This window comes from Accipiter gentilis, chromosome 2 (genome assembly GCF_929443795.1).
Source record: "Accipiter gentilis chromosome 2, bAccGen1.1, whole genome shotgun sequence".
NCBI classification, from domain to species: Eukaryota; Metazoa; Chordata; class Aves; order Accipitriformes; family Accipitridae; genus Astur; species Astur gentilis.
Genome location: NC_064881.1, coordinates 31,440,512 through 31,460,989, shown reverse-complemented (window position 1 = coordinate 31,460,989; position 20,478 = coordinate 31,440,512). Strand labels below are relative to the sequence as shown.

General features: G+C 38.2%; 1 protein-coding gene across 1 annotated transcript in view; it reads left to right on the top strand.

Moving 5' to 3' along the window:
• The window catches only part of RGS22 (regulator of G protein signaling 22), a 61,109-nt gene that overhangs the window by 19,709 nt on the left and 20,922 nt on the right, over nt 1–20,478 (top strand). Inside the window, exons 8-17 of the mRNA XM_049818817.1 lie at nt 1,998–2,277; nt 2,392–2,642; nt 3,201–3,362; nt 4,312–4,492; nt 4,926–4,935; nt 6,164–6,230; nt 6,753–6,858; nt 8,752–8,877; nt 10,451–10,552; nt 16,460–16,654. Of these exons, the coding sequence (XP_049674774.1) occupies nt 1,998–2,277; nt 2,392–2,642; nt 3,201–3,362; nt 4,312–4,492; nt 4,926–4,935; nt 6,164–6,230; nt 6,753–6,858; nt 8,752–8,877; nt 10,451–10,552; nt 16,460–16,654 (1,480 nt within the window). The remainder of the gene's footprint in view (nt 1–1,997; nt 2,278–2,391; nt 2,643–3,200; nt 3,363–4,311; nt 4,493–4,925; nt 4,936–6,163; nt 6,231–6,752; nt 6,859–8,751; nt 8,878–10,450; nt 10,553–16,459; nt 16,655–20,478) is intronic.

The window sequence follows — 20,478 nt, the reverse complement described above, 5'->3', positions numbered from 1 at the left end:
TATTTTACATCTTCTTACTGAAAACTTTATTTTATAATATAGACTTTCATTTTGCATGTGCTTATTACTCTTCTTTATGCTTATTTCGTGGGAAATCCAGCATTGTTTCAGTCAGAAAAATTTTTTTAGGCACAGTATTCACCTGGTGTAGGTGTCAGGCACTGGGAGCAATAAAAGGCATGAGCCACATTTCTCAGAGCAACCCTGCAGTTAGAAAGAGTTCAATAGCTGAAGGTATTTGCTTGGACAATCCAGTTTGAATTCCTTGCTCACTGCTTCAGTTGGATCAGGGTTATCAATTAATGTCTTGAGCAAAACCCTGAGCCACTTGGCTTTTGATTACTCAAGAGCTGTGTATCTCTCTCCCTAACTGCCTCAGGTCCTGTGAAATCATTGTTCATGCTTCAATTTCACAAAACTGTGTTAAGAAGCTGTAATATTTCTTTGTCAAGTGAAAGCATTTGAAATAGTTTAGAAATAAGAAAAGATATTTTAAATCACACTGATTTTTATATTATAGTCAACATATTGTGCCATATGTACTTACACACAAAATTATGTAAGTGCAGAGCAGGGAATCTCTATGCCATGTTCCTAATCCAAGCGTCTTTCTGTGACTGGTCAGCATTGGTTAGACGTGGCTTATTTTCAGAGGAAGATGGAAAGAATGTCTAACTGCCATTGCCATTTATTGACTAGGCCACCACAGAGGGCTACACAGGCTGTTAATATTACACATATGAATTTAGTGGATCTGAGAGATTTAGCCCTTTTCTATCACAGCCTGATGTAGTGCTTTGTGCTCAGAGGTTATAGCAGTCTCCTCACTGACAAATGTTTTGCCTCAGTGATACAATAGAGTATGAAAGCCTACATCTTAGCGTTAGGGAAATATGAAGATACAGTTTATTCTATCATTTAAACACTGGGTTGATATGAAGATATTGTAGACCCAGACTTGAATTATGACTTTGTTTTTTTCCTTACTTTCACTTAGATTCTGCTGCTGTTCACAATATCTGTAGTTATTCTGCTCAGTTTTACAGGATTGACTTGTACAGCAACAGCAGCATTAACCTAACTAAGCAATACGTATAGTCAACGTCATCTTTCCTAACATGCTCCAGAAGTACTTGATTTGATAAAAGTCTGGCAGAAGTAGAAAAAACATTTGAGCAAGTTAAAGCAGTAAGTTCTTTTCTCAGCAGACCAGGATGGCAGGGCATGCTTAACAGCATGGTGATGAGGAGGAGTTGGGTAAAAGGAATTAAGTAGAGAAGTGTAGACCAAAAAAACCAGGGCTGCTCACTGTTCTGAATTTGTTAGTTATGAAACATCTCTAAATGGAAAGGAGCCATTTCTGGGTGGCAGACTGGACTGCAGGATTGTTAAATGTTTCCAGAGCCCTTAACATAATAATTTGTTTTGTCATCCTTCTATGTTTGTCAAGATTTTACCCAACTGACAGAGGCCTGTTAGATATTTTAGTCTTTTGCAGTTATCAACGCAAGTAGACAAAGAATTGTCACTTACTAGCTTCCCCAGGCATTAAAAAAACCCCAATCCTGCTACATACTGTGACTTTGATCAAACTATGACAAAACGCTCAGGAAGAAACCAGGCCTTGCAGCACAACAAGGTGGTTTAACAAGCACTAAAGAGCTGGGATGCTCAGCTGAGTAAACAAGAGAATTGGCTCCAGAGGGAGTTGTTCCTGAACTCTGCTGCTCTGCTGGAATTCAACAGGGAATGAGTTTCTGAGTCATGGGGCTGAGTTTCTAGCCAGATAGCAACAGCAGAAGCACCTCTGCTGTTCCCTACTCTGCAGCATGACAGGGTCTGATTGTTCTGCAGCAGCATAATATACATATGTTGCATTTTTTAACTTGAAAATGTTGATACGCAAGAGAACAGTCCTGAAACAAAAGGGTGTTCAATGATCTTTTCTGATTTAATGCAGAAGCAGGTTCCCTGTCTAAGGAATGCCACCCACAGAGTTTCCTTTCTCCTTCATGGATAACATCAGCAAAAGCCGACATTATTAGGGAGAGATCCAGAGAGGCTGAGGAGGGTTCTTCTGTGGCCGTTGCTGAACCTCCTTCCTACGCTCAGTTAAGAGTTTATCTAGACCCAAACCAGGACAGTGCAGCAAAAGAAGAAAATGGACAGGAAAGCACAAATTTTCAGACACCGGAAGAATTCATACCAGCTTATACTCCATTTGTAATGACGCAACCCATTTCAGAATGGTCCCACCAGCCAGCTGCTGACATTGAGAATGATGTGGATTTCCACAAACAGCCTGAAGTGTTTATACACGAGTTAGCAAATAATGAATTTGCCCATGGTACTGCAGAGTCACTCTTTTCCCAAAGTTCTTCTCCATTTACTGTCTTGGACTCCAAGGGAGATGTAAGAGAACAAGATACTGAAGAAGTAAGCTTAAGATCAAGTTCTGAAAGTGATGGGGCAGACAGTAGGGCTGCCTGGTGTATTAGTCACAGGACTTACGACACCGGCACCAGACACGAGTTTGAAAGATTCAAGAAGTTCATTAAAGGAACACTTGGGGAGAGGTACTGGTGGCTCTGGATGGATATTGAAAGACTAAAGGCTCTTAAGGACACAACAAGGCAGCAAAGGTACTTCCTATTATTTAACAGTTATTCCCATTGTTTTAATACTTGTAACACAGCTAGACCAATGCACGTTTTGAGATTTCAGAATAAATTGTAATGTTTGAATAGAACAGACACGATTAAAGTAATCATGAGTGTCCTGAAAAGGTAAGTCAGGAATGACTCTGCTGAACGTTATAAAACTCTTTTTGCAGACTCATGTTTGCAAAGCTTACATGAAGTCAGAATCACTGTAGTATTAAGGCTTTGTTAGAGAGAGATTTGAAAAACAGATGGTGACAGAAAGAAAAAAAGGAATAAAAGAACTTAAATTCACAAGTAGGGCATTCAGTATGACAAACTGCTTTAATGAAAGGCTCTGCTGGATTCAGATTGTCTATTCTAGGGCACCGTACATTTTATCTTATACACAACCTGTCTCTAATTTGCAGAAAAATTGTTTTGGCTTCTGCCACTTGCAATTAAAAACATGTTGCATGACAGCAGTTTAGCTAGTAGGATGAACTGTACTTGGTTCTGTACAGCATCTGATACATGCTTATTTGTTTTTGTTGACTCAAGGCAACTCAGTAAGATGAAAAACCTGTATCTGCTGAGCAGTGGAGACTATTTCCTCAGTTCAGAAGTGTTACTCAGACTTGATCTACTGCATGGACATCAGTGGAATATAAGGCATTTAAGACAAATTCAGCCTGAAGTAGTGAAACCTCTACTTCTTTACTGGTATGAAAAAATGAACATGAACTAAGATTCTATTGTTTAACAAATTTCCCTTTTCTTTGATAAGCGTATTAGGTTTATTTCATCTCACTTATCCCATTGCAATGATGGGAAGCAGTGTCATCATAAATACTAGCAGATGTTGCCTCTGAATTTTTAGTTGAGCCTAAACTACACTGCAGTCTGCTGGGAAGCCGGGTAATCTGCCTTACTGAGTCCTTGTTATTTTACTGCCAGAGCATCTGAGCTACTTTGTGTATAGCTGCCTTGGATACCATTCAACTAAACTTTAGGCTGCAAGGTAGAGAAACCCCTCCAGGCAAAGCAGGTTAATTCTGTTCTAACCTATTCCCCATATTGCCCTTCTCAAGTTTCTGAGGATGCTCTGTGTATACATCTATGTGGAATTTGACCCTGAGACTTCACTGTTCAATGTCTGTCATACAAAATGCCTTTTGCATATTGACAGCTTAAGCGAGGATAAAAATTCTAACTTGTTTCCAAAACATAAGCTAAATTTTTGAAGGTATTCTCACCTCCCCAAGGGGGATGAACAAATTGCAAGCATAAACAAATGCCTGCAGTTGTGAACTTTGCTGCGGAGCCTCATGAGAGTTGTGGTCTATGTCCTGTGACCTACAATCCTTTCCTATCCTTTGCTGCAGGATCGATGGGGCATATCCTACTGCAGATTCATACAAAGGTTACTATAATGGTGCAGAATTTGCAAACTAAGTTTATTTATGTGTAGCTTGGTTTTAGATTTGGAAGAATGCAATGTCTAAACATACTTTTAACACTAACTGCTTTTTAATTCCAGGTGCATATAGCACCATATCTTGATACAGTAAACGCCATCATGGCGGGAGTGGGGGGGGAAGGGGGAAGGCAGCCAAGTAGCCTAGTATATCATGTTCTGGGAAAGTTCTACTTACTAGTTTTTTTTTCCTAGGGGTCCCAGATTTTGTGTCACTCATTCAACAGCAATAGAAACCGCCAGTGCAAAACTGAAACTCTGGCACACGTGCCAAGACAGACCAAGGGTGGACATTGATCCTTTTCCACAAATAGTATCATTGCTACCACTGACACTTAAGTCTTGCACACCCAGGATACCACCTTCACTTCCTCAGGTAGGTAGGATCACAACATTGAAAAACAAAGCCTTGCCCCATCAAAAAAATTGATAAAACTCCTTGAACTTAATAGAACAAGAATATGGTACTTGGTTGTTAGGAAGTCAAGATTTAGCAAACGTGGTCTGTTGCAGATGGTTATGTATAAAAATGCAACAAAATTTTACTATACTTTATGGAACAGGCTGCTATAAATTGAGTCAAATTATCTTCTCAGTTACATCCTGGCTATTTCATAAGTCTTTTGGATAGATATTTTAGCTCAAAATTCTCAGAACTGCAGAATTAAGGATCTAGCAGCACAAATTCTGCCCTTCAACCAGCCTTATCTGAATTCAGAGTAATTCTTACAACTTCGCTGCAGTTACCTTGAATCTACCCCTCATGTTTGAAAAAAGGGCAGAGTTCAGCTCATTTTCTATCACCACAGTCCTCAGTCAGTTACATGAGATTTTTGCTTTCTACAGAGGGTCATGAGCCACACAACACAGACCTTTTCACAGCATGTAGCTTGCAGGTGGCCAGTGCAGTTTTGTCTCTTCTTCCTTGAAAGCCTGAATTTGAGAGGTAACTGCAATGAAAGCTGCAGGTTTTCAGCAACACAGTGTTAAGCCTCAGGACAGAAGGTACTTGGAGAATGTGAATCCAGACTGTGGTTCCAGTGTCAAGAATTGGATGGGCTATGCCAGAGATCTGTTCACACACACCTCTGTTACTTTGAATTGGATAGTTTTAGGCTACAGTTATATTTTTTAAAAAGCTAATTCATGGAGATAACAGAGGAAAAACAGTGGGACAGATTTCCTGTTCAGAAGAAGCTGGGTTCAGGAGCCAGATTCCTATTGATCACAGCAGGAATGGGAGCCAGAAGCAGCTGCCTCTTACAGAGACCAGTTCTGGCTTCACAAGGTGTGCTAGTGACCCAGGACTAGCTGTAGGTCAGGCAGACAGAATCCTAACTCTGCAGGTTTTCCAGCCCCTGTTGAGTTCAGCACTTGAAGAAAACTATGACCTGGCACCCATGAACCTCACAGAATCAGCTGATGGACTGTTTCTTGCTGGTTTTTCTTTTTTCTTCTGAGTGAAATTGGGACTTTTGCATCTTCCAGCCTCACTGTGCTTGCAAGAGCTTAGAAAGAGCAGCAGCTCTGGGTGAATTTCTGAGGGCACTCTGAATGCAACTGGCATCTCCAAGAAGTCATAGCATGATTTTGTTAAAAATAAGTCAGTGATGCTGTGGCAGAATGCCCCCTTTCTTTCCTAGTCTGAGTGATTGTATCTGTCTTACAGTGAGCTACTTAAGGTAATCTTCCTAAAGATTCACGAAACATGTTCACATGCTCTTGACCTGACCTCCTTTGTAATTCTGTACAAAGTGCATGTAACATATTTCTACCTGTTAAAGATGTAGTTTTTAAGCTATAGTGGTTATTAAGGTGTGCTGAAAAATCTTGCAAGATATTTAGAGAAGATATTTGCAATTTAGTTGTGAAAATCCCCTTGAATGTTTTTGAGTAGTTAACGAGAACATGTTAAGATAACAGGAAGGTGGAAAAATAATCAAAATTGCCTTATTTTTCTGTTATGTCTTTTAGAAAAGTAGAACAAGCTCACCAACAACTTTATTAAAACTAGCTCCTCCAAATTTCTCTTTGAGGAGGTCATCAGGATTATCACCTACCCTGCCATCAAGTCAGAGCCCCCAAAGGGATGACATTTCTAGCAGTAGAAAGTGGTAAGTACAAAAGTCCATTGTACATCTTCCTGCACACCAATATACCTCAAATATTTAGGAAAGGCTTTTAGATCCTACTGTTTTCGTGAATACTTTTCTTTAATACAATAATCTGCTTAGTGAAGCACAGTTATGGTACAGATTGTGTGCATGGAGAATTCCTCCCTGGCTGATCAGTTTCTCACTTGTGCCACAACGCAAAAGGGTTTATTTCTCCAAATACAAGTGTTTTACCGTCTCTTGTGTAATAGTTGGTATTCTCTACATACATTCATATTCTTTTAACTCGTCTCAAGCACTTGCCCTCAAAGATACACTGTGCCAGTGATTTCCACAGGGCCACATGAAAATCCCTCTACATTTTTTACATTTATTATACATTTGAACTCCATGTACTTTTTCCTCTACTATTCACTATGTCATTCTGCCTCTCTCATGCCGCTTCTTAGTTGTCTATTTTATAAGCAGTCCTAGTTTTTTTCTTAAATATATATTGAAAGTTCTGTTTGTTTGTGAATCCAGGCCAAAGTCAGTGAGCAGAGACATGATTCATTGTTTAGCTTTGGATGGCACCAAAGTCTCAAAATACCAGGGTCATAGAAAGTACACGTATGCTGAGCTGCTCCCGGTAAGTACTACTAGGAAATATTAGTTGTCTTGAATCATGGGTTAAAACACTTTATTCTGTGGTATTAAAGGGGAAGTAGTCAATGACGGGGAGAAATTGGTTTGATTATATGAATGCCAAGGCCTTATGCAGAGGTATAATTAGAATGTCAGCATTTTCTGTGTGGTATCTGTCATCTATTTGATAGGAAATCATGGCACATATAGAGGTTTATTTTCACTAGAAAGTGTTGATCTTCTCCACGGTGACCATATGTTCAGTGGACTATTATAGAAAACTCACTGGATAAATGCTTCAGCCGAATTGTTGCCTGTGAAAGTATACCAGACTTACAGTGAAAACTGAATCTGCCCTAGAAAGTCATTAAAATAGTAAAATTCATAAGAGGAAAATGCTTCACTTGTATAATTCCTCTTTATTACTTGTGTACTTCATTCTTTTCTTTGTTGAATTATTGCCTGCTAAGCAGGCCCTCAATTCAGCAAACCTCAGGAGGGACAGGCTGCACAGAAGAGCCTTTTCTCAATAACTGTGAAAATACTGACAAATTGAACATATGAGATATCAAGATCTGGCAATTTAAAATATATCCAAAACCTTTCGTGTTTTTGGAATGGTCTCGAAACAGCCTGCTGTTTCATGGAGGTATTGATACCCACGGCCTCACAACTAAAAAAAACCCCAAACATATTATGAAATCTGGGCCTGTTCACATATGCAGGTCACATCATTGTTGATCACTTCAGCACACGATTGATTGCTTTTCACATCAAAATCATATTTTGTTTATTACTTCATTGCAATCGTTTTACTTCTTTGTTAATTTCGACAGAAGAAAAGGCTAGTCTTTGCAATCAGGGGATGTTTGCAGTTAGAAATGTATATTCAGGAAACGTTCACACCATTAACTATTAGTTTCTATACACCTTCATCATGCAGAGATTCCCTCTGGCCGAGGGAGGAAAACAGTATCCATTTACACTTACAGGTCTAGACTGGAACCTACAGTCAGGACCCCAAAATTTGCCATCACAAATATGATACAAAGGGGAATGCAGGGATTCATAGTTTAAATTCATACTGGGGAGGGGGATCTTCCTACTCTGCTTCAGAAGTCTGGCTTCCTCCTGCCCTTCTCCATCCCTGTTACTGTTTAGAAGGAAGCTGGTTGTCAGCCACCATACTCATCTGCTCCCACTTCTGCTATCAGAGACAGCAAGCCAGCCAAAGTTTCTCCCTTGTGATCATCAGAAGCTAATTTACTACTTTGTAACCTCCTCTAGCTTCTCTGTAAGCATTGTCAAAACGGACGTACTCAAATGATCCAGGAGCTAGCCACAGTAAAGAGCATGGATTTCTTGCCCCCTAAAATACTCATGCTTTTGTTGCTGATGTCAGTGGCGTAACCGTAGGAGACATATCTTTTGTTCCACGATAGTTAATTGTTTTGAGGCTTGACCAAATAACCGCCTGTTAACTTCTCTTAATTCAAAACACAGTAGCCTGAGCTGAGACAACTTTTGACAGCTAAGTGATATGGTTTAGTATCATTGGAATTGCCTGGATTCAGAGCTAAAGAGTTAATGACAGAATTAAGGCCAGGTTTGTTTTTCTGTTTAAAGTATTGAGGAACCACCTAAAGGATGCTACGGTCATTTTGCTACTCTGCATGCCTTCAGTCATCAGACTTATTCCATTGGACATGAATTCTTAGTGGGAAAATGGTATGGAGAACTATGATCAATTGCATATGTAGTAGAAAATGGAGTCTAGTTTCTTGGGATGAAGATACTAATTGAACACACTGCATGGCCCTTCAATGCAATGTACTGACATTTGAAAATAATGAAAGCCTGTTATTCCTTGCTGTATAACTATATTTTATTTGTCCAGGGGAAAAGTGCTGCTGGCAGTGCTGTCTTAGGGGGATCAAGAATGGAAAGCATGCTCCAGTCTCTTTATTTGGAGAACAGAGCAGGCTACTACTTCACACACTTCTGTGAGAAGTCAGGGAATAAGGTATGAGCATTTTCCTACCCTGTGATAATTTAGTCCACAATTGACTGAATGCCAAGTTATAGAGGGCAGCCAGACTGAAAAAAAAAAAAAAAATGGAGAAAGAAAGATTGATGACTGGATGAATTATTACTTGTGAGACTTCAATCCCTCAACAACAATAAACTGTTCATGTGTATATTCAAACTAATGACAGGTCTTAACCAAGCTGTCAGATCCTAACCGTCTCAAACCTATTGGAAATCTGATTGTACCATCAGGGATAAAAAAAGACAAATCATTTTTAAAAACTAGCCTTTAACTTGGCAGAAAAAATGAGGTCTTAACCCACAAAAACATTTTTTAAAAAGATGGAAAATCTGCTATGCTATTACTCATGATAATCTGCCTCCTTACTTGTTGGGTTAGTGATGTCCAAAATCTCCAATGTTTCAAAAACGTTCTTCTGCTTCCACGAAGCTTCTTGGATTTCTGAGAAACATAACACTATTTCTTCTCTGCAGTCAGCAGATCCATCATTCATTGCTGGGTGTAAATTGAGGATTGGTTGGAACAAGTTATGAATCTGAGTCAGTGTTTAGTGGCTTTGCAGAAAAATTGAGTCTTTAGGGGAGATTTGAATGCAATCAAGATGGACATCTGTTTCACCGCTGGCACAAACCAGAATCCAGCAGCAGTAGCTAGAAATGCCTTTGGCTACCAGAAGGCAAGAGCCAATGTTTCCAAAGCTGAATATCTTCAGCTAAAAATGTTAAATGTGTATAGATAGAAATCTAAATAAAAGTAACTTATTTTTTCATAAGAGATAGGCACCCGTCCACATGTCCTCTAGCCTTTGCAGGTGCCAGACTCCTTTGAAAATTATTTCCTTAAGGTTTTGTCTACAACTGTGGAGCCTATTTCACTCATATGCCAGGTCTGGCAGGCTACAGTTTGTGGAGCTAAGTTCCTTGCCCCTATCTTTTTGGAACACTTCCTTTATTGTCCAATAATGGGAGTTTCAGGATATTTTTAAGATCCAAACCCCATAAGCACATGATTAAAACAGAGGACTTGAGGAAAGATCTAGACTCCTTCTGAAAGATCATTTGAAGTTTGTTTGAATTTATGAAGAAATGGGGCCAAGACTCTGTGCCTCAGAAATGCATGTAATAAAAATGTAATGATAGTCCCAGTAACATATGTCAAGTACACAATATTTAATTGTTTTGGTTATTGTTGCAAAATGCTATTTCACCATGGCACAAATTCTGCACGTCCATTATCAGCATTTCTTCTTTAGTACTGGCTTTATGCCACTGAAATGTGGTTACTCTTCAAATGTTAACTACAATGTTAACAATTTTAATGGCCAATTATGCATAAAGGATACAATAAAAGATATAGTATCACAGTGACGATGCCATTAAATATGTTGTCCTTCTGCCAGTATGTAACAGAAGATTAAATCCATTTTAAATTGAGCTTGATTTATGATGACCCCAAGGAGCTAAATAATTACTTGCATTGGAAAGTCAACCTCTTATAAAGCTGTGATATTTGGGTAGCAATAACTTACAATATTTTTCATCTCTAGTTGTGGAAGAACAGTGCGTACTTTTGGTTTGACCTACAGGCTTATCATCAGCTTTTCTACCAAGAAACTCTTCATCCTTTTAAAATATGCAAGCAAGCTCAAGTAAGTCGTAAATAATGTGTTTTCTCTTTGCAAATACATTTGTTCATTCCCTTCACAAATACACTTATTCAGTGTAAAGACTGAAAAGAAGATAGAAAGTAGAAAAGTTTCCAAATCTTGGCAACCCACACCAAAGTAAATCTGGGTTGTGGACAATAAAAGAAGCTCTTTGGATTTTTTCCATGGAATTTCTTGATTTAAATGTTAAACATGCATAGTTTGATTTCTAGACTCTCCTGCCTGTTCCCAGTTTTATCTATTATACTCAGTTTACCTAATCTCCCCTTTGCTACTCCGTGTCATATTTAGAAACTGTCTGCTTAGTGTTAACGTCAAAGATAATATATTTTATAAATCATATAATTGTGCTGTAGCTTTCCTTCCATCTCCCATGGGTTAGAATTTCAGGTCTCACAGTCCAGACCTTAGAAAATGACCTTACTCATGAAAATGGACTTTTCAGTTGTCAGTCCTGTTTTTCTTTTTCTGACTGTCAGGGCATCATTATGATCTTTTCGCAGTCATCATCCCCCCCCCCCCCCCCCCCCCAATTTGATCTTTAGACCCTCACTTACTGTCAAGCGGAACTGATATTTCCTATAAATGAGCATTCTTAATTGAGCATGCACTTTAAGTCAGGGAATAAAACAAAGTCTACGGGTTCACCACAGGCCATGGGTGCTGATAGCTGTTACTGACTGCAGAATAGTCCGATAGTGCCAGGGAAGGAGGCTGAAGCAGTGTGATATCATTAGAAGAACTCCAAGCAACTTTTAAAATCACTTTGTGAAACTTTGGTCTGTTTTTCCTCTGTAAACCTTGTGTAGGAGTATATCCTATCTACATATTTCAATATACACTGTAATAGAGCTACTTCACATGTCATTGGAACAAATATCTGTTGTGAGCAGTGGAGAATAATCTCTTTGTATGGCTTATGTTACTGAGCATCTGGACTTCCTTGAATTTGTCGTCTTTTCCTACTTGGAGGTTTTACTGGGGCAAATGAAAAAAATTTGCATATTTGTCCAGAATTCTCACCTGAATCAGTGTTACTTGTACAGAAGCTCCAAGTAGAGGCCGAGGCACAGAGTCCTCCCTCTGTCCTGCCACACACACTGGCTAACTTGAACTGCTACCCTATTTAGTTTTTTCCCCTCCAGCTCTACTTATGGCCTGAGGGCAACTGACTGTCTCCCATATCTGCCCAGGCCGATGTGTGACTAGGGACCCCGCTCACAACAGGCATGCAAATTAACCATATCTAGACTGTGTCTTCACTTTCCTATATGTTTTGTTGCAGGCTAAATCTTAATTATGATCCATGATGATTTTCAGTTTGCTTTCATTTCACACCAGCTTACACTCTTCCTGCAGTGGTTGCATAGCTGAAAAATAAGGCTCAGGTCTTTTTTTACTTTTCTTATCTTGTTTCCAGTGCTGGCCTGGTGGTGACAGCAGAACATCGTACAATCAGTGTTACCAGGCAATTGCAGAGAGCTACATACACATAGCCATTAAAGTAAATACATCAAAACGAAATATGTGAAACTGTTCCATTAGCATAACTAACAGCTGAAATGTAACATAACAAATCAACACATGTGCTGCAACATTTGGTATCATTCTCAAGCTTGCCTTTTAAGGCTGCAGAAAAATTATTCTTGTTTTCATTGGAACACAGTAAAGAGTCAAGCTGCATCCAATCTACAAGGTCTGCTTATGGAAGAGATGCCTTCCCAAATTCTGCGCTCACCTTTGGCACAATAAGATAGTAATTCCAAATACTCCTAAGAGAATGTGGATCAGATTCACACAACACATCATCATATATATTTTACTATTTATTACAGAAAGAGACATCCAGAGTATTCTGTATGTGTTCTCCCTGCTTCCTGTTAGAAACAAGAGCAAAAACCTGGATTGCTGTGTATCTGCTACTCATTGTTTAATTTGTTAGGCATTTTTATCTCAGCTTTATGATAGAGTAAGAAAATGCATTCTAAGGTGTATATTCATTCATCCAGAGAAAGAAACTACAGTGAGAATGAAATCTGATGGATAAGTAAAATGATGAGTACTGGTAATCATCCAGGAACTTATATGGTTATTCACTATAAACATAAGCACAGGAGTGTAAAATAAATTGGGAAAGAAAAGCAATAAAGAAGCACATATTGTAGTTTTGGATTAAAAAAATAGTTATTTAGAGTTACAAAATTTAATACAGTTATGGGAAGTATAATATTTTAACACTAGAATCAATTTAGATAAAGGGAGTTATCATTACTATGAACTTTTAGGGTCAGACACATGATTTATGTTAGTGGAAAGTGATGATGGGGGTTAAGGCAGTTTAGCCTTTCCATTTAAGACCAGCCAGTGCATTGTATTCTTCCATCATATGACTCTGTCAAGCAGCTGCACAAGCCCCTCGTTTAGATCAGAGCAATATCCACGCCTTTGGGCAGCAATACAAAGCACTTGGACTTACATCTTTTCCGTGTTTCTTCACTCTAGTTATTCTGAGATTGCTTACCAAAGCCTTCTCATCTGGGGATGAATTCACACTAAAACCCAAGGCCTGAACAATCCCTGATTTGGAAGTCATAAATGAGACCAAAGTCTTAACCTGAATTTCCTAAGCATTTTGTATGTTCAGATTTGTTCAACTGTAAGTAATTTCAAGATGCAAACTCTGACCAAATTTCCAGATAGGGTTTTGCGTTCAAGCCATTACCTATTCTAATACATTTATAGGAAAATATATAGCTGGCAGGTAGGAAAATTCTTTGTATTTTACAAAAGGAATAAAGCATTGAATAAATGAAGTATGATGTCACATGCTTAAGATTTTTGTATGAATTTATTAACCTCTAAGTTAATTTAATGTGATTTTTTTCCTGTTGATCCTTTAGGAGATTGGCTAATATAACATTTTCACTATTCCACTGAGATTCAGAAAACCACAGGACTTCCATGACATGGGAGTCAAAAAAGGCTATGAACATTCCTTTTTTAAAGGATACAATGTATTTTCCCCCTATATCTTGCTAACTTCCTTGCCCAGTGTTGAAGGCTGTGAACACAGACACTTTGCCTCTTTTTTGGCATGTCTAGAACTCTTTGAAGTTGGTTTTCTTGTAGTCCTTGCATTCAAATCAGTACAGATCTACAGATGCGCCTGAACCCTCAGCAAGGGACACAGGGATGAAAGCTCCTTCTCATTTCTCCTTTATCTGCAAGTGCGTGCATTCACTTTGTCACTTTTACTTGGTGGGTCAAATCCCATAGCAGTGGATTCTTAGAAGAATTTAAGCAAAAAGATGGCATCATGCCAAATCCTCAGGCACTGTAAATCTGCATCCTTCAAAAGTGAAGAGGCCATCCTGATTACAGCACTAAGGGTCTGGCCCTTTTGGTTTGGAAAAGTGTACTTCTACAGCTAGCTTAATGACATCTAAATTTCTGCTTCACATGTACTACCAACCCTAATTATTGTTTCTGGAAAAAAATGTCTGTCTTTACTATGGTCCAGTTTTGCATGTGAAATTATACAGGACTGGGGGCAGTTCTGCAGGTAGAGCAGCCTGCAAAGGCCGTCGCTAATATGGCAATACATTACAACAGTGTTTATGTGAGCAGATTGTCAATAGTTTTTGGCCAAAGGTTCCTTAGTCTGGGCAATTCCTGACTCTGTAGGCTGATACTTTTTGTTAGCTCTAAAGAAGAGCGGCAAATATACTCAAGTTAAGCCATTTTATACAAAATCATGGGGGAAAGAAGAGTTCCGCCCAAGAAACTTGTGGGGTGTTCATTTTGATTTTATTCTTAACACTATGCTAAAAATGATCAGCCATTTGAGAAACCAGGTTAAATGTGTGTTAAAATATCGAGGACCTGTTTTGGACCCTTTTCACCAATTTACAGATCCCTTGTGTAGTTTTATGAGTCATAACAGGTGGAGCAATGTAGCCCTAATGATGAATAAAATGGTTAACCTCTCTTTAAAAATTCTATTTTTAAAGATGCCACATCTTTATATCATTGGACTGGTCCCTTCTAATTTGGCTACTTTATATGTTAAATGTTTTGGATCAGACTAGAACATGATGTAACTGAAACTTTACTGGTGTTAGGGTTCTTCAAAATAACTTCCAACTTCTGAAATCACTATGAATCTAATTAATGCTGTCTCTGTTAAATTTAAATTTATTTGGGGATTTGCTAGAAGGGCATAATTTAGGATAAATGTGGTCTTGTTCTTCAGCTAGGACTCTTCCTGTGGATGTCCTCATTCTTTGACCTTACCCTTACACCTGCAGGTCTTTATTGCACTGATAACATGGGCCACAATAGCCACAAACCATCTTTGTTTTCAGGGATTAGATCTATGTAGAAAGGGGGTGGAATCCTGCATAGACAGTAAATATAGTAATCATATACAAGTTCTAACTGGGGGATGGATGTCAGCCATCATAGCCTTGTATTCCTCAGTGACCTGATATCAGGAGAGTCTAAAGGGTCTGTTTCACATTGTTAAGATCCAAAATAATGGGGATGTAGCCTGGTACTGTTGCTGTTTGAAAGAAAGAGTCTAATAAATCAAAATTTCATTTAAAACAAACAGAACATAATTATTTAATGTATGCAAACATTCTCCCACTGTGCCTGAAATCTAAACACAACAGTGTTTTATTACTGCTTCAACACTGAGTAAATGCATTATTTCTTTTTCTACTGCTTTGTACATCTGCTAGTTACAGCTGTATTCTAGCAACATGAGGAAAATGAGAATTATCAGAAACCTGCATTCTTCGTTGTCAAAACTGTGTGATAATAAATAGTGAAGATGGGCTCCTCAGTGCCATCCTAGAGAGAAATTCTGATTTATGCTACTAATCTGACCCCCTGACCATATGTTTGAAAATTAGACTTTGACAATATGAAGAAGAGAAAACATTTATAACTATATGAAATTTATTATGGCAGCATCTTTTTTCACTTGAGTTCCTAGCTGCAGTCAGAATCATGATGTATTAGGAAGATATTCTGGAATATCTTATTCCAAGATATTTCTGGAAGAAAGAGTTTTTCTCTGAGTTTTCAATGTTCTTTTTCATAGCAACTTATGAAACCTTTAAAAACCAAGAATTTGACTTAGGGGACTATTTGGAAAAAAAAATATCATTTCAAATAAATAAAAAAATTACTCTATGCTTCAAGAATGAGCTGCTAGTGAGAAGGAAACATTCTCCAGGTTCAGCTTTCTTCTGTTTGAACATGTTGAATAGCAAAATCTGTGTGCTTCATAAAAAAGCATGTTGTAAACCTTGCTTTGGTAAGGATTTAGACCTCAGTTGTGCAGTGGTATCTTCTGTTACAGATCCTGTACCATGATGGAGTCTCACCAATGTCAAAGAACTGTGCAAGAGAATCTCTACACAGAATGAAATTTTATAATTTTTCATTAATTTTAACCTTAAATTTACAAATTCCCATCTATTCAGAAGAAGTAAGACTCCTTCACAAATTGGCCCAGCAGATATTCTGCAAAACAACAATGTGACTTCATGAAGAATGCAGTTGGTGTAATGATTGTGGTTATCTGAACCCAACTAGCAGTCAGCCAAATATCTCCAACCAAAAATTACATTAATCATCAAGTTGTGATCTAACCATTTAAACAAGTAGGAGTAAAAATGGCAGAGAGGTCAGTTATGGCAATAACTGAATTTTGGACAAAACAGTAATATTGGTCAAAACAAGGCAAGTGTAATTAGATATATGTTCAGAATATACAGCAGGGCAGTGGGGGACACATATGCATTAATTCTCTCCTTCAATGTACTGTGACCATTGGAAGGGATGATGGCTAAGAAACAGTTTTCTTCTGTTTTGTTGTAGTTCCTTTATGCAACTTACATTGCCCCATCTGCCAATATGGACATTGGACTTCATCAGAGTAAGAAAAACGTGATTTATCAGAAAATTGACCCAGCTTTTGAGGATCTTTTTGACCTAGCAGAAGAATATATCCTCACTGTTCTGCTAGAACCGTGGATGAAGATGGTAGAAGCAGACAAATATACTTATGGAAAGGTAACTGATCTCGATGACACCATGAAAGATTCTTATGCTGGGGAAAAAATTCACAGGAGCCTTCATATGCAGCCCTGTTACATTTATAGTCAGGAAGGGAGAACTATTACAGGATGTTTTGCTTACCCACTCCTTTCTATGCTGATGCGTGGAGTAGGCTAAGTTTCCTGTGGAGAGCAGGCTTCCCATCTGAAAGGAAGGTGCAGGCTTCATAGACCCCCTGGTCTGAGAATTAGGGAGGAATGGATCTTGCTATGGCAAAATTTCTCTTTGGACTCAGGAAGTGTCATGTTTCTGCAATCTTATCATTGATCAAAAGTAATTTTCTTGTGATGGGTTGCCCACAAGCCTTCTATGTTTTTCATGATAAGCACAAAATAAGCTGTGTTTCTAGAGTATGTCATGGTTTAACCCCAGCCAGCAACTAAGCACCACACAGCTGCTTGCTCACTCCCCCCCACACAGTGGAATGAGGGAGAGAATCGCAAAAAAAAAGTAAAACTTGTGGGTTGAGATAAGAACAGTTTAATAGAACAGAAAGGAAGAAACTAATAATGATAATAATAACAATGATATTAAAATGAAAATAATAATAATAAAAGGACTGGAATATACAAATGATGCACAGTGTAAGTGCTCACTACCTGCCAACCGACACCCAGTTAGTACCCAAGTGGCGATTCCTCCCAGCCCCACTCCCCCCAGTTTATATACTGGACATGACATAACATGGTATGGAATATCCCTTTGGCCAATTTGGGTCAGCTGCCCTGGCTGTGTCCTCTCCCAACTTCTTGTGCCCCTCCAGCTTCTCGCTGGCTGGGCTTGAGAAGCTGGAAAATCCTTGACTTTAGACTAAACATTACTTAGCAACAACTGAAAACATCAGTGTGTTATCAACATTCTTCTCATACTGAATCCAAGACATAACACTATACCAGCTGCTAGGAAGACAATTAACTCTACCTCAGCCAAAACCAGGACAAGTGTCAGTAGAGTGATGTTAGGTCCATGTTAATTATATCAAGTATTTCTTGGTGCTTAGAATTAAAGTGCAGCTACTGCTTAGCATAAGAGGAAACGTGATATGGTGATCCAGCTGTATTTGCCCTGAACACTTTTTAGATAGCTGCCTTGCTGGCTTCCTGAAGTAGGTGGCTCAGTTGTGTAGTCAGTTCTAATCTCAGAAAGCCTCTGAAGGCTTGAATTGACCAGGCTCATGGAGGTCAGAGGAGATGGCTGCAACCCTGATTCTGCTTTTGACAAATAAGAACAAGAAATGGTAGAGGAAGTGGTGGATGCTGTGGTGCTCTGCTCTTTGTAAACTTACCTGCAAGTTACCACCTGTATGTCAAACTTCTAATTCTAAGTCTTTAACATGTCTCTCTTGGATATGGAAGGAGAAACTTACAATGGGCAATCAAGGATTTGCATTTCTCCACTATGACCTTAGATGAAGCATCGCCATTTTTACAGCAGTATTGCCAACTTCTTCAGCACTTTGCAGCTGAGGAGATTCATGAAGCAGAGGTCTTATCCACATTTTTCTGTTTAATAGTCTTTGATGAGGTATGTTTTTCCTTATGGGTTTATGTAAATGTGTCTTGAATCATTTTATACCTTCAGCCTCACTATAGCAGTCAGTTTCACGGTTTAATCATGCAATAGGAGAAAAAAATGCTTATCTTGGTTTGTTTGCAAACCCCTCTCTGAGAATTTCACCCAGTGCCCTAGTTTTGTATGCCATGAGGAACAGTCAACAATTGTTATCTTGGCATATTCTCAATGTTTCTATGCTTTTACATGTTTCTGTTGTATCCCACTTCAACTACATCTCTTTGAAACTCAAGAATCCTAGGCTATTTGACCGGTCCTCTTACAGAAGGTATTCCATACCTTTGTTACACTTATCACACCCATCTCTGTCTGTTATTTTATATTCTTTTGATGAGATGCAAGCAGTACTCAAGATCTGGATGCACTAAGGATTATCCAGTGGCAGAACCATGTTTTCTGTTTTGCTCTTTGTTCTTTTCCTAATTGTTCCTATGATTCTAATTGCCTTTTGACTCCTGGTGAACTTTGAGTGGATGTGCAAAATGTAAGCTAATAGCCATCTGCAATGATTCCAAAATCTCTTTACTAAGTAATAACAACTAATGGAAAGCCCTAATTTGGAGCTCACTGGAATGACTTAATGTTTATTGTTGTTGAATTCAGCTGCCCTTTTATCATGCAGACGTTAAAGTGTCCTGAAATCCTGCAGCTCTTCACAGTCAATTTAATATTTTACTCTGTGGAATAGTTTTGCAAACTTTGTTGTCCCCTCACTCACCTCCTTTTCCAGATAATTTCTGAATGTTTAAAAAAACAACCTCAGTGCAGATCCCTGTGAGACTCCAATAGGAACCCCACCCCATAATAAAAGTTATTTATTTATTTATTATTTTTTACCTTCCAATTAATTCATAAGGGGACCTCTCTCTCATCCTGTGATAACTTAATTTCCTTAAGAAACTTTGAAAGTTTGAACATTAAAAAAACTTATTAAAATGAAGTATGCTAAACCAAAGATATCTGCAAAATATTCTCTTTGCGTTTCAGCATCTTTTCTAAGTTTTCAGATAAATTATTTTTTCTAAGCTATTTCAGCTATAATTGTTTGTGACCTGCAAAACACTGTGTAATTGATCAATGCTTTCATTAAACTGAAATTTTATTTACTTTCTATCAGACTAGTTTTAGTCTTTTGTAAATGTATATTTTCCATGTGTATTATCAATACTAGTTGTCTAGTATCTATTGCCAGTCCTCACTGAGTCAAGTTATCCACTCAGCTGAGTATTATTATACATCATTTTTGTACAAAAAGGACTCTGCTTTTGAGCACTCTCCCGGTACAGTGTTTTCACTGCTTCTAGCGATGGAAGAATTGCTTCAAAGTAAGAATTGAAAATATAAACTTTTGCTTTAAGTTAAGTTAATATGTGTGTCAGTTTATACCTCCTTGAGTTAACTGAGGGATAATCTATTGCCCTTTCAGTTTAGATGATGCTTTGCTTTGCAAGTGTAGTTACGTGCAGACTTTTCAGTGCCCTAATAACACAAACATCTTAATCAGAGCATGAAAAAAACAGAACTAAATCCTTCTGAGTGCACAATACATGCATTTATGAAGAGTTATAATACACAGACATAAAATGACCTGTTCTAGGAGGCACTAGAGTCTCTTTGTACTAGGCACAGGCTGATGCTCAGGCACACTCCTTCCCAGCACAAAGACAAGGTCTGCTTTGTATTTTGTTCAGTCCCTGGCTCTACTCTTCCCCTTTGTTCTACCATACAGCAGGATATATTTGGCCCATAATGAAACAAGATATTTTATCAAGAATTAGGTGAGTCCAAAATTGTTTATTTGGGACATGGTCAGTATGTATCTACATTTTTATCTTTAAATGAAACATGAAAATGGGAGAGTTCCCTTTTATTGTTGACTCTCATCCTGCCTCTATCTGCTTTCTGTTTAAACTTTATGAAAAATGTTCTGAGTTATTTTCCTATTTACTTTTAAACTACATTTTCTTTTAAAGGAAAGAATACCCCAAAAGCACTTTATAACAGTGGAATAGAGTTACACTGAGCCTGAAGGCATTCAGATAACACGGTGACTAGTGTGGTATTCACATTTAGACAAAAGCGTAATGAGTATTAATTTAAAAACTCTTCTCTTGCACATAAACTCTTGTATATTAAAACCACAGCTTTCTAATCTTGGTAAGGGGCATGCTAATCAGTATAATGTATTGGCTCAATTTTACTAAATA